The sequence below is a fragment of the Crocuta crocuta genome, unplaced genomic scaffold (assembly GCF_008692635.1).
Source record: "Crocuta crocuta isolate KB4526 unplaced genomic scaffold, BGI_CrCroc_1.0 scaffold113, whole genome shotgun sequence".
NCBI classification, from domain to species: domain Eukaryota; kingdom Metazoa; phylum Chordata; class Mammalia; order Carnivora; family Hyaenidae; genus Crocuta; species Crocuta crocuta.
Window position 1 is genome coordinate 5,751,752 of NW_027530368.1, and position 16,550 is coordinate 5,768,301.

The 16,550-nt window shown below is 38.7% G+C and overlaps 1 protein-coding gene across 1 annotated transcript; it reads right to left on the minus strand.

The window, feature by feature from the left end:
• Nucleotides 1-9,401: 9,401 nt before the first annotated feature.
• On the minus strand, nucleotides 9,402-14,575 carry GKN1 (gastrokine 1). Its single transcript, XM_077766501.1, has 6 exons — nucleotides 14,538-14,575; nucleotides 12,429-12,482; nucleotides 12,201-12,338; nucleotides 11,146-11,256; nucleotides 10,138-10,279; nucleotides 9,402-9,493 (listed from the first exon to the last, which is right to left on the minus strand). The coding sequence occupies exons 1-6, from the start codon at nucleotides 14,547-14,549 to the stop codon at nucleotides 9,402-9,404; spliced, it is 549 nt and encodes a 182-aa protein (XP_077622627.1). The 5' UTR covers nucleotides 14,550-14,575.
• Between the last annotated feature and the right edge of the window lie 1,975 nt (nucleotides 14,576-16,550).

Below are 16,550 nucleotides of genomic sequence, written 5' to 3' on the forward strand. Positions count from 1 at the left end.
CAAATGTCAATAATACATATCAAACATTAAGGAATGAAGTCAAATTACATACAGGAAGAAATTAATGATGGTAAATGTTTGTATTCTTTAACAAAGAAAAGAAAGGCAAAAATACATTCAGCGGCCACCTCAACAAATTAGAAAAGGAACAAAATAAGCTTAAGGAGAGTAAGAATTCTCAAATAATATTTTAAAAAGCACAGTTTGATAAATTATAAAACAGAAGAGAAGGAGAACTAATAAAGAAACCTTAGAGCTAATCTTTGGTTTGGAGCAGAGCGTAATGCTTATATGACACATACTTGTAAAAGTCATCTGAATGAACTAGATTGCAGCTTCAGCAGGAATCTACACCAGGAGCCAAACCTTGGCAAAGCTAGAGGTTCGGCCTTAGCCTCACATCGGACAAGTTTCAGAAGACACCTCTTCTGAGTATCCAGCTTTTCATATCAGAACCAGAACTCCTGTTTGGGGACAGTGGTAGCTATAATTCAGTAAGTTCTAGTAGCCATAGAGGAGTCTTCAAGGCTCAGTGAGATATGTCTGGACTCTGGTTCCATGCAGAAGTAAGAGTAACCAATAAAGCCCTTTAAATATGAGGACACACCCAGCATGGGCAAGACACAGCAGGGCAAAGACTCCATGGAGATAAAAAGATTGGGATTTTGCTAATGTTAGAAGACGATTTAAGTATGGTACTTTGAGATATGACTAGGGAGCCATTAAGTGCACCTTTAACAGCACAGCCAAATTATGTAAGAACAATTCATTAGAAACCATAACCCATTTCTGATTAAGTCAAATGTTTTTATCTTGCATTGTGAAACAGACTTTTTAATGATGCTGAAATCATAAAAGCATTTTCCCACTTGACCAAGGTTTTATTCTCCTATATCACTTAAGATAGTTCATTCCAAATATAAACTTTTTAGAGCTTATCTTATAAATTTTTTAGAGCTTATTCTTCTTTCCTAAGTTAAGGCAATCTAACAATTAGTACATAAATGAGACAAAATAAGCCTTCCAATGTATCTTTGATAAACTGGTGTTTAGCATGCTGTTTAATGGTGAAAAAAAAATGGAGGTATAAGTTGAGGATATCTGCTGTCACCTTTGTATTTTACATTGCTCTTAATGTTCTAGCCAACACAATTGGGGGTGGGGGAGAGAAAGAATATAAATAATGTAATAAAGAAAGCAACATGGTCAAATTTGTACATTTTATTATCTCCACAAGATTGACTTCACTTCAGATATGAGCTCTGAGTTCCAGAATCTTCAGGTCATTTTCATTTCTGACCAATTGGCTACAAATTTAGCAGTTCCCACTACCCTTACAGATTCAATGATTCACTAGAACAACTGAACTCAGCAAAGCATTATTACTGTAACAGTTTTGTTATAACAACGGGATACAAATCAGAAACAGCCATAGGAGATGCATTGGGCAAGTCTGGGGAGGGTCCCAAATATGAAGCTTTCTTTGTCCTTTCTCCGTAGAGTCAAAGTTGTCACCCTTCTGACATTGACATGGAGTATTGCCAACCAGAGAAGCTTACCTGAGCTTTGGCGCCTCTGGTTTTTATTGGGGTTTCATTATGTAGGGATGATTAATTAAATCATTAGTCATGTGACTCAGCCTCCAGTTTCCTGGCTGTTATCATGTGACTCACAGGCCCAGCTGTCTAATCATATAATTGATCTTTCTGGCATAACCAGCTCCTATCTTGAGTCATGTCATTAACAAAAATTATCAGATATGGTCTGACAGGACCTCTATCAATAACAAAGATGCTCAATCATTTAAAAAGCACCCCCCAGGACACTGAGACAGGGGCCAGCCAAATTCTTTATTATACACCTACCTGTCAAGTACAAAATAGCAACCTTCCCCCATCTCAACGTTCTACTGATGGTTTCTCTTCCCTCATATGATTCTGTTCCCTTCTTAAGAGTTTTCATCATTATTCATATTGTGTATTTATGTATTTATTGTTTTTCTTCGCTACTGGATGTAAACTTTGTGAAGACAGGCACTTTAATTGCTTTTTCCCCATAGTTTATGCCTAGAAAAGTCTATCATATAGGAGGTGTTCAATAATACTTGTTAGATATAGATAGATAGATAGTTAGATAGATGGCATAGAGTTGAAATGGGGTGCGCTATTGATAATGCTCTTAGATAAGGAAGCCTAGGCACGATTTTTGTTGTCTGATTTGAATCTTGTGGTCCAAAGCAATACCAGGAAAGAGGACACTTAAAGCCTAATATGAACATCTGGGTAGCAGTGATTTAACTGTAAGGTTTGGCATACTTTTACTTTAATTTGGTGGCATTTGCTGTTATTCTTTACTGGTTATTTTGGATATTTGGTAAGTGTAAAAATACGTTAATGGATGCATGTGTCTATTGATATGAATGTTCCTTGAAAAATTTGATTTTAGTTAAAATTTATTAGTTGATGTTCTAGAAGGATCGATCGCTAGAGGTTTGGTTTAAACTATTTAATTACATTAGAAGTGCAGTTGGGAGGAGAATGAGAAAGATATTCTAATAATAGGCAAAGGCTTGTGACAGGATATTATTGGCTCCCCTCTGGTGCCTCTTGGGGTTATGAAGTCACTAAAATTCCTGAGGACCCTGCAAGCCAGCCCTGCGTGCTCCCTACATCTCTTCCTGAGCCCAGTGGGCCGAGGTGCCTAGGGTGAGCCAAGGTTTGGTGTGAGTCACTCAGGTTATCCACAAGGCAATTACAACTGCAAATGAGAAACTGCCTGGCAGGCCTCCAAGCAGCGATTTCGACCCTTGCAGAGGGCAGGCTTGGCACTAGCACAGCACAGGGACAGTGGCTTCTGTCTGCAGACCTCTTGGCATCCTGACGCTGAGTGAACACATTTTCACTTACTTTACTCTTCCAGGGACATGGCTCAAAGGCTGTCTGTTTGGAACCACAAGCCTCAGAGCTGAGCAAGAGGTGAGAGGTCTCTGCTTTATGCTGGAAAGAAAGAGCAGGGATCCCTCCCCCCCAAAGGTCTACCCCTTCATTGTCTTCATAACATTATCTTTTTTTTTTAAATTTTTTTAAATGTTTTTTATTTATTTCTAGGAGAGAGAGAGAGAGAGACAACGTGAGCAGGGGAGGGTCAGAGAGAGAGGGAGTCACAGACTGAAACAGGCTCCAGGCTCTGAGCTGGCAGTCAGCACAGAGCCCGACGCGGGGCTCGAACCCACGAACCGCGAGATCATGACCTAAGCGAAAGTCGGACGCTTAACCGACTAAGCCACCCAGGCGCCCCTTCATAACATTATCTTACTTTTTGTGATTTTAACTGTTAAAACTTATCGTTAAGTCTTGAGTTAATGCATAGAGCTATTTAGAAATATAGGCCAAGTATAAAAAAAATAATGAATGACAGAGCACATACCCATGAATATGCCTCCCCTCCACCTAGGTTGAGAGAGAAGGACGGCATTACCACTACCTCGGAAGCCTTCCATTTACCCCCTCCATGAGCTCTTCTCTCCCCATCAGGGGTGCACGATTATAGCGAGCTCTGTGTTATCATTCCCTTGTTTTTAGTCACAGTTTTAGCACATTTGAAGGTATTTCTAAAATAAAACACATGCATTGTTTAGTTTTGCATGTTTTTGAACTTTATGTAAATATGACTTACTTGGTAGGCTCAACATTGATTTCCAGAGAGTCATCCATGTTGTTGTGCATGGTTGTGATTAATTTGGTTTTCTTTTTGTGATGTTTAGTATTATGCTAAGTAAACATATCACAATTTATTTATCTATGCTTCTATTGGCAAAGATTCAGATTGTTTCTAGTTTTTTTGTTTTGTTTTGTTTCTTGCTGTTCCAAACACTGCTGCTATGAGCCTTTTTGTACATGTTTCTGGATGCCCATAGGCAAGAATTTCTCTGGGGTATGTGCCTAAGAGTGGTAGTGTTGGATCATAGAAAATTCACATCTTCAGGTTATTAGACAATGCTGAATTTTTTCCAAGGCAGTCATACCAATTCACACTTGCCCTGGCCACGTATTGTCACTCTACATCCTCTCCAATGCCCAATATTAGACTTTTTCAATTGCCAGTAGGTTGAGTATAACATGATCTACTGCTATGATTTTAATATACATTTTTCTTATTACTAATGAAGTTAATATCTCTTCCTATATGGATTTACCATTCGGGGTTCCTCTTCTAGAAACATATCCGTGTCTATTTTTCTATTTCTTATTCATCTTTTTCTTGTTGATACTGTAGGAATTCTTTATGAAAAAATTTTTTAACATTTATTTATTATTGAGAAGCGGAGAGAAACAGAGCATGAGCAGGGGAGGGCAGAGAGAAGGGGAGACACAGAATCCAAAGCAGGCTCCAGGCTCTGAGCTGTCAGCACAGAGCCCGACGTGGAGACTGAACCCACAAACTGCAAGATCATGACCTGAGCTGAAGTCGGACGCTTAACCGACTGAGCCACCCATACGCCCCTTCTTTATGAAAAATTTTAAACGAAATTTTATCCACTTTATGTGTAGCAAATATCTCTACTAGTTTGTGGTTCATCTTTCCCCTGTATTGCTGGTGTCTGTGGATAAAAGGACACTTATTTTTAATGTAGAGAAATTTATCAATATTTTGCTTTATGGCTAGAGCTTTTTCTGCAAATTTTAGCAAATCCTTCCCTCTGTCAATAGTCCTGAAGTTATTGTTCTATACTATTTTCCAAGGCTTTTTATTTTACCTTTTTCATTTAGGTTTTTAACATACATGAAATTGGTTTTTAAATATATAGTATAAGGTAGGGGAACTGGTGGTATTTCCACATTTCTTTGTATTCCATATGGCTACCCAATTATTTTAACATCACTTATGGAAGAAATGCATCTTTCCCCCCACAGACTTGGAACGCAGTTTACATCCTTTTTCAGTCATCTATAGATGTGTAGATCTGTCTGTGGACTTTCTATTTTATTCCACTGATATATTTGTATATCTCAGCTTTCACATTGCATTGTCTTAATTACTATGTCTTTGTGATAATTATGATAGGTTAAGTTCACTCTCTTTGTTGTTCTACACCAGTAACTTGGCTATTCTTGGCCCTTTCAAGAAAGGTCTGAGATTTTACCCTACTTGAAAGCTGAGAAGTTGCCTGCTGTAGTTTCATGGTTGATGACAGAAAACATGAGCCCCCTGGGTAAGAGACAAAGGGGTTTATTAGCTACAGCACAGCAAGTAGTATGAGCTGGAGTAGGTCTGTGTCAGTGTCCCTTGTCCACAAGCTTCACAGGGCAATGCATGTGGACCCAGAGGGAAGCTTGCACACACAGTGGAGTATATTATATAGTAGAGTGTAAGCTTACAGAACTCAAATCTTTTATAACAGGTAATGAAGGTCGCTACTTTTTGCTCTCAAAAGAGATACTATCTCTATATTCCAAGGCAGCTTATCATACAAACATTTTTGCAAAAAGAATTGAGAATAAAGAGGAGTCAGTGCCTCTACTCATAAGATGTTTAGAAACATCAAGGATGTACAGAGAATTGTCTTCTAACTGGCTCCTTGATCTTGCATGTATATTCTAAATTTAGCTTGGTTTTTTTTTGTTTTCTTTTTTTACAAATAGTTTATTGTCAAATTAGTTTCCACATAACACTCAGTGCTCATCCCCACAAGTGTTAAATTTAGCTTGTTATTTACCACACATATACATGCACACACTTGGCCTTCTGGGAATTTGTTTTGAATCACATTGAATCTATAGATTAAGGAAGAACTAACATTCTTCTAATAACAAGTCCTCTAATTCATGGTCATCGCTTCTCTGCATTTACTTAGTCTGCCTTGATGTTTCTCAATAAAGTTTCCAGAGAAGTCTAGCACATCTTTTGTTTAACATATTACCTGGTAAGATCACATCCTATCTTGGCTCAAATTTCTCCTGTGGAGTTGACACACAATGTTACATTAGTTTCAGATGCATAACTTAGTGACTTGACAAGTTCGTACATTATGCTTGGCTCCCCACAAGTGTAGCCGCCATCTATACTGTCATATCGCTATTATAGTATCATTGACTGACTTCCTTACTTTGGGCCTTTTATTCCTGTGACTTATTCCTTCCAGAACTGGAAGCCTGGACCTCCCCCTCCCCTTCTCCTATGTTGCCCAATCCCCTACACGCACCCCCTCTGGCAAAGATCGGTTTGTTCTCTGTAGTTCTAGATCTAATTCTGCTTTTTGTTTGTTATTCATTTGTTTTGGTTTTGGTTTTTAAATTTATTTTTATGTTTTTTTAAATGTTTATTTCTTTTGAAAGAGAGGGAGGGGCAGAGAGATACAGTGAGAGAATGCTAAGCGCTGTCAGCAAAGAATCTGATGCAGGGCCGATCTCATGAACCCTGAGATCATGACCTGAGCTGAAATCAAGAGTTGGACACTTAAGTGACTAAGTCACCCAGGACCTTCTGGTTGTTTTTGTTTGTTTGTTTTTTCTTTTTATTTCTGGTCAATTCTACTTAAAGTTTGTCAATTTTATGCCTTTCCAAAGAACCAAGTTTTCACTTGTATGTTGACTCTTACTATTGCACATTTTTTCTATTGTATTAACTTCTGATATTGTCAGTAGTACTTCTTTCTTACTACTTAGTTTAGATATGTTATGCTTTTCCCTCATTTAAAACTTTTTTAATGTTTTATTTATTTCTGAGAGAGAGAGAGACCGCATGAGCAGGGGAGGGTCAGAGAGAGAGGGAGATACAGAATCTGAAACAGGCTCCAGGCTCTGAGCTGGCTGTCAGCATAGAGCCGGACACGGGGCTTGAACCCACAAACTGCAAGGTCATGACCTGAGCCAAAGTTGGACACTTAACTAACTGAGCCCCCCAGGTGCCCCTGCTTTTCCCTCATTTAAAAAAAGTTTGTTTTTTTTTTTTACAATGTTTATTTAATTTTTTAGAGACAAAGAGAGACAGAGTGTGAACAGGGGAGGGGCAGAGAGAGAGGGAGACACAGAATCTGAAGCTTCAGGTTCTGAGCTGTCAGCACAGAGCCCAATGCGGGGCTCAAACCCACAGACTGCAAGATCATGACCTGAGCCGAAGTTGGTCACTTAACTGATTGAGCCACCCAGGCACTCATTTTGAAAGTTGAATTTTGGACTCAATTTTCAGCCTTTCTTCTTTTATGAAAAGTGCATTTCAGACAATAAATTTTCTTTTATCCATTGCTATAGCTGCTACTCAGAGGTTTTGCTCTGGACTGCTCTCCTTATTGCATTCCACTTTCATCATGAATTCTTCTTTGGCCCATTTGTTATTTAAAAATATGCTGCCAAATTTCAAAACAAATGTAACAATCTTGTTTTATTTGGAAGAGGATATTTGTTCTCTTAATTAAATTGAAGTTAGAAAAATGTGTGTTTCATAATGCCAATCATTTGAAATTTTTTGAGATCTGACTTATGCCTTAGCATGTGATCAATATGTGCAAATGTCCCATAAGTACTTTAGAATAATATGTATTCTGCAGTGTTCTACATATGTTCAGTAAAGTAAGCTTGTTTCTTTTGTTGAATGTTTTTATATCCTTAACCGCTTTGTCTGTAAGTTATTGAAAGATATGTGTTAAAATCTTTAACTAGAACAGTGAGGCTATTAAATTCTCCTGTAATTCTTATAATTTTTTCTGTAATATATTCTGAGAAGTGTATATAATCTAGAATTTTTGTATCTTCCTAGTGAGTTTAATTTCTTATCCTGAAATAGTGACTAAACAATTCTCCTAGGAAATATGGGATTCATCAGCTCCTGTAAGGCAGTTACATGACACTGTTTCCAGTTTGTGACTCACAGGTTTCTTTGTCTCTCACAGTGATAGGGCAGTATCTATGACCTTGATCTTTGATGGATTTCCACATTTCATGGCTTCAGGGTACTTTGGAAGTTCCACTGCTCTGATAGTACACATCATATGAACAGCAATGAAATTGCCTCAGGATAAAGAAAATTATTACAATTGCTTCCCAATAAGGCCTGGTAAATATTGCATTTTTCCAAATGGTGAGAATCAGTGTCTTCATTTTTTTGTTGTTGTTATGGCTATTTAGGGGTGTCCGATATGAAAACATTAGAATGGATTAGATATCCTGTCATGGCATCAGGATTTAAAAAGAATGCATGGGAGGGTTTTTTTTTTTTTTTATAAATGGTAGTTTTATACTGTCATACACAATATTTGGAGTCTCTATTTTTTTCTGAGATCTTTCTCCTTCAGTGGCCACCACGTTGTTGTGGCTGTACCATATGACTTCACTCCCCTGGCCAGTGAGTGGAGGTTGTGGGCCCTTGAACTAAATAAGGTCAAAGAAAATTGGAATTGAGATTCAAAAGAATAAGACATTGCCTCCTGAGCTGGAAAGATAGAAACATGGGAGATGAGGCCAATATTTTCGTTCAGCCACCTTCTGCCATGATAAGCAAAAAGCCATCTGCAAGATGGAAAGACAAGAGAAGCAGACTTTAAACATTTATTTATTTATTTATTTATTTATTTATTTATTTATTTTGGGAGAGTGAGAGAGAGACAGACAGAGAGAGAGAGAGAGAATGAGAGAGAGACAGAGCAAGGGAGGGGCTGAGAGAGAAAGAATCCCAAGCAGGCTCTGTGCTGTCAGAGCAGAGCCTATCTCAGGACTCGATCTCATGAACCGTGAGATCATGACAGGAATCAGAATCAAGAGTCGAATGTTTAACAGACTGAGCCACCCAGACACCCCCAAAGAACATTTTTTAAAAATTTTTATTGAAAAGAGAAGCAGAATTTAAAGAGGAGCAGAGAAGAACTAAAACGTGGCTGCCAGGAGAGAAGAGACTTGATCTTCATCTCAATATAGTTCCTGGTTCCAGTGTCTTTGATTTTCTTGCCCTAAGACTGCTTTAGATACTCCAGTATCCTTGCAGTAAGCCTCCGTCTCTGGCAGAAGCCTGTTTGAGTGGATTTCTGCCCTTGCTGATCTGAAATGTTACTGTGCACATCAACTGTGGAACAGTTTTTAGAGCAGTCAGATTGTCTTGGATTCATTCCCAGAACCGTGGTTAGTAGTATCCAGAGCATCTGAAGGGGTTCTTTATAAGGGACAGGACCTGAACATAGGCTAACAGTTGGGTCTAATGCACTTGGACAGCCTGCCGCCACCACATTGCACTTTTGATCCTATGCATTCTAAATAGACCTCATAAGGAATTTAGTGCTAAGTAGGTTTATTGAAACTTAAAGAAGCCAAACATAACTGGAAAAAACAGTTCAGAATGACATGATAAAAACCTTTAGAACCCAATTGTTTTGCATAAAATATTCTGATGATTAAATTCAAAGTGACTTTTTTTTAGAAGTCCAATTGTCCACAGAAGGAAAGTTTCAGAATCCAGAGGACATCAAGACGGGCGCATGCTCCTGAGTAAAAGAACAGGCTTGCCCCTGATTTAAAAAAAAAAAAAGAAGAAGAAGAAACTGATATCAATGTCTTTTCAAGGACTGTTTTTTTTTGAGTGTCATAGTTTCCAAACTGGCTCTGCACAAATTTTAAGATCTATCTATCTATTCATCTATCTATCATCTATCTACTTAGATTAAATCAATCAATTCAGAGATCTGGGAAGTTGCCATTAGGTTAAGGAGGTGGATACTTTGTTTTATGCAAGTTATTCTTTGAAGACCCAGAAATTAAGTCAATGAGCTATTAACAAGTCAATGGATTCTACTAGCATTCTTTTTTCACTGGGAAATTCATGCAACACTGTAAATATATTTTGTGGTAACTCCAGATCCACTCTTGAAAGGTCATATTTCCAAATGGTGAAGAACACAGAACCCAAAGCCAAAATGCATGGGACTGACCCAGACAAGGGATTTGTGATCTCTCCCTGTGCCTCAGTTTCCTCATCCAGAAAGCGGGAATAACAATAACCTGTCACGTAAGACTGCTGGCAGGAGTTAATAATTTAACACACTTAAGCACAGAGCAAGTGCCAAGTAATTGGTGCCTTCTGTAGACATGATCTAGAATAGTCTGACCATAGCAGCAGCAGTAACTCACAATGCACCATCGAAAGGCTACTCACCCTCAAGCTCATTAGCTATGTATGTTGGAATCCCTCTGCACATGCCAGCGATGGGTTTTCCTAACTTTTCCAGGTCACTGACTCTTTCAGGGTTGATTGAGTACATCAGACTCCTGGGAGGTGGCCCCTCTGGTCCTTTACCCTGAAGCCGAGCGTGGAAAGGAAAAGAGGGAATGAATGCCCGTCCCAGTGGTTTGTTGAATGAGGGATGGGTACAAGGCCAGTATGGGGTCTTTCTTGGCTACCGTTTTTTCATAATCAAAATGAAGAGGAGCCAATTCCAACGCTGTATATCTCAGAATTTCTGTGTCCCAAAAGATTTAGCTGGTGTGAAACCTCGGTTTCTCATAAAAAGCAGAAATCTGAGGCTAAATTATGCTGAAGCATGGTCATTTTGTGTTTTTTGGATTGAGCTATATAATAATCAGATTCTGAGAATGCAGTTTATTTTCTTTACCTTGTCAGTGAAAGGTACCTATTTGTCAGTTACAGAAATATGAACTCAAGCAAACATTTTAAAGAGCAGTGGATCTCCCGTCTCCACCCAAATAGGGTTGCCAGATAAAACAAAGGACACTCAGTTATATTTAAATTTTAGATAAACAAATCATTTTTAGTATGTCTTAAAAATTGCATAGGATATACTTATGCTTAAAAAAAACCCCTACCCATTGTTTATCTGAAACTCAAACTGAACTAGGTATCCTCTTCTTTATTTCTAAATCTAATAACCCCAACCCAACTCTTATGGAAAAATGTACTTGGAGAAGTGCGGGTGGCTCCCATTGGCTTGAGCAGAGCTTTGCTCCTCGAATAATAAAGGCAGGTATGAGCCACAACACTGAGTGTGGTAACAACTGCCTCTCCTCAGGAAATTACTAGTCCCTTTTCTCTTTTTGTGCTGCACATTACACCATACTGTGGCCAAGAGGAAATGACTGTGATCTCTTATTTACTGGGAACCAAAAGACCTCCCTTGAGCAAAATTAAAAAAACTTTTATTTATACCTTCTTTTCCTTGACCAGTGCATCAAGAGCATGAAGAGAGGGCATGGCATCCTTATTCATTCTGTGCACAATGCATACCTTCTTTTTAAAGATTCTAACTGCAGCAAAGTTCTGTTAAAGAAGATGGGAGATGGAAGGAAGTAGGTTCTCCAAGGAGCTTTTCTTATCAGACATCAGTTTTACCAGCAGAGGGAAATAGAACTCAAAGATTATGATGAACCTAGATAAGAACATCAGATCTGGCCCTGTTTTGCAATCATGTCTATAACTAACATTTGTAAGAACCTAGTATCTAACTCATTGCTTTATGTTCAGGTTATAGCATGGAGTCGCTCCACATATGTCCGTTTTGCTGAAATAAACTTTAAATTGCTATCACGTTTTCATCTCGTTTGATCTTCACAACATTTCTAGGAGACAGGTAAGACAGGGATTAGTTTTCTAATTGACCGCATGGATAAAACTGAAACAATAAAGAATAGGCTTTCTAAAAGTACAAAATTTATCACATACAAAGCTGGTAAGTGTGGACTGGGGTCTCCTAACCAGAGCCAAGTGTCGTTTTTGTTTGGTTTTGGTTTTGTGCTTCTCTTACCAGTTAATATTGTCACTTAAATTTCCTTTGTTTGTTTTTTTCTTTTGAGTTACAGGTGAAATGTCCATCTCTGTCTTTTTAGAAGGAAATTAAAGACAGACTGAGATAGGCAACACTAATATTGTGCAGGTCTTTCCCTCATTCCTGCGGTTATCCTGAGAGAAGGCAGAAGGTTGCTCATATTTTTCTAACAGCCCCACAATTCCGTAGACATGGTGGGTCTTAATTATGGCTCATTGGTTTGAATTTTAACTGACTGTGGGAAACATTAATAGTGTTATTGCTAGCCGTGAAACTGGGTGACCAAAGTAGGCACTTTGACTTACTTAACTCTATACTTATGTGCAGTTAGAAATTATTTTATTTTTAATTCTTTTATGGTTAGCAGACATTTTGTTGGTGTTATAAAAAAAGGAACATCATATTTGTAAAGAATGGAAATTGAGTGTTGGCTACGTACAGTATTATAATCCCAGAGGACATGCCAGGAGTCCCATCCATTGTTATTGTCAACGTTGGCCACATTATGTTCATTGTTGACACTCACTGACTGCTGCCCACTTATACCACTGTTGCTGTCACCACCAATGTTAATATCCTAAAATTTACAAGAAATTGACAGTGATTTAGTACCACATTTCTTTGCAAATGCATTTTAGTAATACACTTTAAAACGTTTAATACTTACAGTGAAAGCAAGGGCTGGGGTCAGGAAGACTCCAAGAAGTCCAGCAAAGACAATCTAAAAATCATAAATAACATTGGTCTACCATCACATCACAAAACAATGTCCTCTTCTTTCTCTATCCAAGGTTATAAAAAATACCAATTTTACCACTCTCTCGAGTGATCTTTCCTACTTCTTTGACCTTGTATTTTTTTTCAACCATAGAAAGTTTTAATGACGGTGTAAGATTATAGGTTAACTACTGTAGTAATCATGTTATTGTGGTATATAGTTTTAGAATTGTTAATGGAAGGGCACCTGGGTGGCCCAGTCAGTTAAGCATCTGACTCTTGGATTCCCCTCAGGTCATGATCTCATGGTTCATGAGTTCCAGCTGCAGATTGGGCTCTATGCTGACAGTGCGGAGCCTGCTTGGGATTCTCTCCCTCTCTCTCTGCCCCTCCCTTACTTATACACACTCTCTCTCTTTCAAAATAAATAAACATTTTTCAAAAAGAGAAAAAAATTATTAATGTAGTCTTATAAAAAACTTATATAGTACCAGTATATTGAAAAATATATTTGAAAATGAATAAGATACACAATATGAAGATGGATATAGGTTCTGAGAATTAGGTCTGAAAAAGATTTAATTTTACTCTTTGATCTGGGATGCTTTCCTCCCATCATCAACCTCCTGATAGAGAAGGACTCTTTTTATCTAAAAAAAAAATGTTTTAAAGCAATGGGTTGTTAAGCAGGCTGGTTGCTGCTACTGAGAGACCAAGGATGGAGAGGTCTGGCTGTCAAGCGTGGTTAGCAGAAAAGAAGTCAGTAACTGCCCCAGGATACCTGGGTTAGTCATTTGTCATCGGGTACCTGACATTAGTTATCAGAACACAGAGCTTTATGCAGGTCCCTGATTCTGAGTACCTATTCTCATTTCCTTTACCTGGGACAAAATGGTTTGAGATCTCCCCTGGCGATTTAAGGTAATTCTTTTATTTGCTTAATTTTTCTCCTGATAACTTAAGAAGGAGGTAAAAATTAGTCTCCTAAACAGTGAGAGGTGGGGGAACTTTTAGATATCCACCAGTGCAGGGCAATCCAGTCACATAAGGAATTAGCTTCAGATGTTAAGTAATGTGGCCAAGGTTATATCGGCTAAGATTGTACCCCTTGTTCACAGTAAAACTAGAAGAGAAACAAGATCTGACCCAGGGTAGGAAATCCTTTTTTCTTTTTTTTAAAATTTTTTGACTGTGCTGTTATTAGAGCTTATTTCTAGATAATTATCTTACATCTGCAACTCCACTACGAAGCAGAGGCTGCTGTAAAACAGTGTTTAGTATATTGAAATATGAAAATATTCATTGGATTTCTAGCCTCTCTGCATCTTGTTATAAGTGGCACACAATACCACCAGTTACTTTGGTGGGATTTTGTAGTCTACCTACTCTACTTTTAGCTTTTTATCTGGAGCCATAGGCGAGAGGCTGCACTAGCTTCGTCGCTTCAGGTGTTTTCATGGGTAAATGACTCTGGACAGGTTCAGGCAAATCTTTCTTACCTGGAGATCCATGTGACAGTAAGTCTCTCACCCATCTGATTTGATCATGAGCTTTTATCTTCCCTGAATATGCTCAGGAGTTTGGTCAAAAGAGGGATTTNGTTCAGGCAAATCTTTCTTACCTGGAGATCCATTTCACAGCCCAGGATGTGACAGTAAGTCTCTCACCCATCTGATTTGATCATGAGCTTTTATCTTCCCTGAATATGCTCAGGAGTTTGGTCAAAAGAGGGATTTGGCAATGTGGGGAAAGAGCAGCTATTTTCTAGGGCTTAGGGACTGACTGCTGTATGACCAGGACTGAATAAGGAGACCTGGAAGGTAATTGTACTCAGATAGCCTGGTATGTGACGCTCGCACAGCGGTCTGCTCGCAGTATAACTATGACTGTCCACAGAGATGCTTTTAATTGCCACAATTCAGTGAAAAGGAAGGAGATTTTTTTCCAAAGCAAATTTTCCATTATAGAGAGATTGTCATAAGAAGCAGACCCACTTAGGTCAGAGTATTAACAATCTCTAATCATCAGATAATGAATTCAAAAGGAAAAATCTACTCACTGTGAGCTTCATCTTGGCTTCACCAAAGCAACAGAGTGGAGGGGAAGGCAGGCATGAACTCAGATGAGAGCCCTTCTCATATTTGTACTTAACCAGCTTTACTCAAACTAGGTGTGTCTAGGTGGGGTCAAAGATTTATCTTTCTCTATTTTCCATATCTGTGACATGATCCAGCATACCAGGAAGCCTTTGGGAATGTCTCCTTGGTTAGCAAGGCACTTTGACATGGAGCTGAGCTGACTCACCATTTGTTGAAGTTGAAGATATCACAGTCTACTCAATACGATTAATGATAACCTCTGGGCCAAATGAGGCTGTGGGTGTGTGTATTTTATGTACTGGTATCGCTCAGACTCAGGAGAAGAATAATCCCTAAAATCAAACAAGACTGCAGATGAGAAATTGTGGGCACCCTGGGCCTTGCAGATAGCAGCTCTTATAAAGTTGTGGGGATGGTTTTCTCTTTGTACCTTTACGTGAACCCATTTTGGTGGTATTGCTGAAGCAAACTATGTTCTACTAGCTACTTCGGGGAAACCTATATCCTTTTCTGCCATCTTGAGCTCTCTCAGTGGTTCCATGTATGATACATAGTACCTAGAGGGTACCACACTTGCAGCAGGAAACCTGGGGGCTGTCTTCAGCAATTCCTTCTCACCACCACATCCAGTCAGGCACTAAACCTTGTCATGTGGTCTCAGACTTGCCTCTCTGGTCTTGCCTACAGCTTCCTTCACCAGAACGTCTCTAATAGTTGTGTGATGGATCACTCTGGTCACCAGTCTCTCACATTCCAGCACATGCTTCTCCATTTCTCCTTAAAGTTATCTTTCTAAAGTACATATATAAATAAACACGACTCTACTATACTTAGAAACGCGTTCACTGGCAGCCTGTGAGATGAACATGGAATTCATTGGAATGACATAGAGTGTCGCTTATAATAAGGTTTCCAAAGCCTCCTCAGGTGTATCCCTCCAGCCACACCAGAGCTCCCACTACTGCTGGAACATTCAGGAGATATCATGCCTCTATGCCTTTGCACACGCTGTTCTCCCACCTTGGAGAGTTACCCCCTTGCCTTTCTCTAGGTAGTAAATTGCCTTTCCTTTGTCAAAGCCCAGCTTAAATACCACTGCTCCCAACAAACCTTCCCCATATCTCAGGGGGGCCTTCCTTTTTTTCCTGGAGCTAGAAAAGCAATCTCTATCCTTTTATTCACTTCTAGATGCTTTTCAGGAATTATGTTAATATAATTTTAAAAATGTTTTCATCAGAAGCAGAGAGTAGAAACTGTCACTTGGGCTCACAAGGAAATGCTCAAAACAGTCCCAGAGTTGAATTAAAGTTTAATTTTTTTCTGCCTTCTCTGATACACTGAACCTAGTAAAGCAAATTGCTGAAGAGGAGAACTATATTTCAGTCATCACTGTTTTATAAGTTTCCTCTTTGAAAGCCTTTTTGAGTTCATGATTGTGTGTGGATTGGAGCCTTAGGATGGGGTTGCATAGTTATAAATCTTGGTTCACTTGCAACACCTCTTTGAAAAGGTAAGTGGATTAGTATAGCTTTGGTTAGATTTCGTTCATATTTTTTAATGTGTCCACTAATTTCTTTCAAACTTATTCTTTAGCTGCAAAAGATCAATAAGCATGCATGAAGACATGTGAAGAGATTTTCATTGGCTTTAGGAACTGTCACATCACTGCAAAGTCAAAAAGGGGACAGCATGGTGCCTTTAAGCCCAGCTCACTTTGGTATACAGATACACTCTAGTATAATTTTCTCATGCCATACCTTACCAAAGATTCAAGGTTGACATTTTTTGCCAGTAGGTCTGTGAAATGCTGATGTGGAGGATACTCCATGAAATAGATAGGTAGTAACATAGATAGGTAGGTGGGTAGATAGGTAGCTACATAACTTGCTAGCTAGCAATAGTGTTCAGAGTCCAATAATGCCCCTCTTAAGACATTAACGATTTACATGTATCAAATTTAACATAGATCAAAT

What these genes read in the sequence shown, in the direction of transcription:
- GKN1 (XM_077766501.1), bottom strand. An exon ending in CCCCAGCCCTTGCTTTCACT is followed by an intron (nt 12,339 to 12,428) that starts GTAAGTATTAAA and finishes TGTAAATTTTAG; the next exon opens with GATATTAACATTGGTGGTGA. An exon ending in CATAGCTAATGAGCTTGAGG is followed by an intron (nt 9,494 to 10,137) that starts GTGAGTAGCCTT and finishes TTTTTAAATCAG; the next exon opens with GGGCAAGCCTGTTCTTTTAC.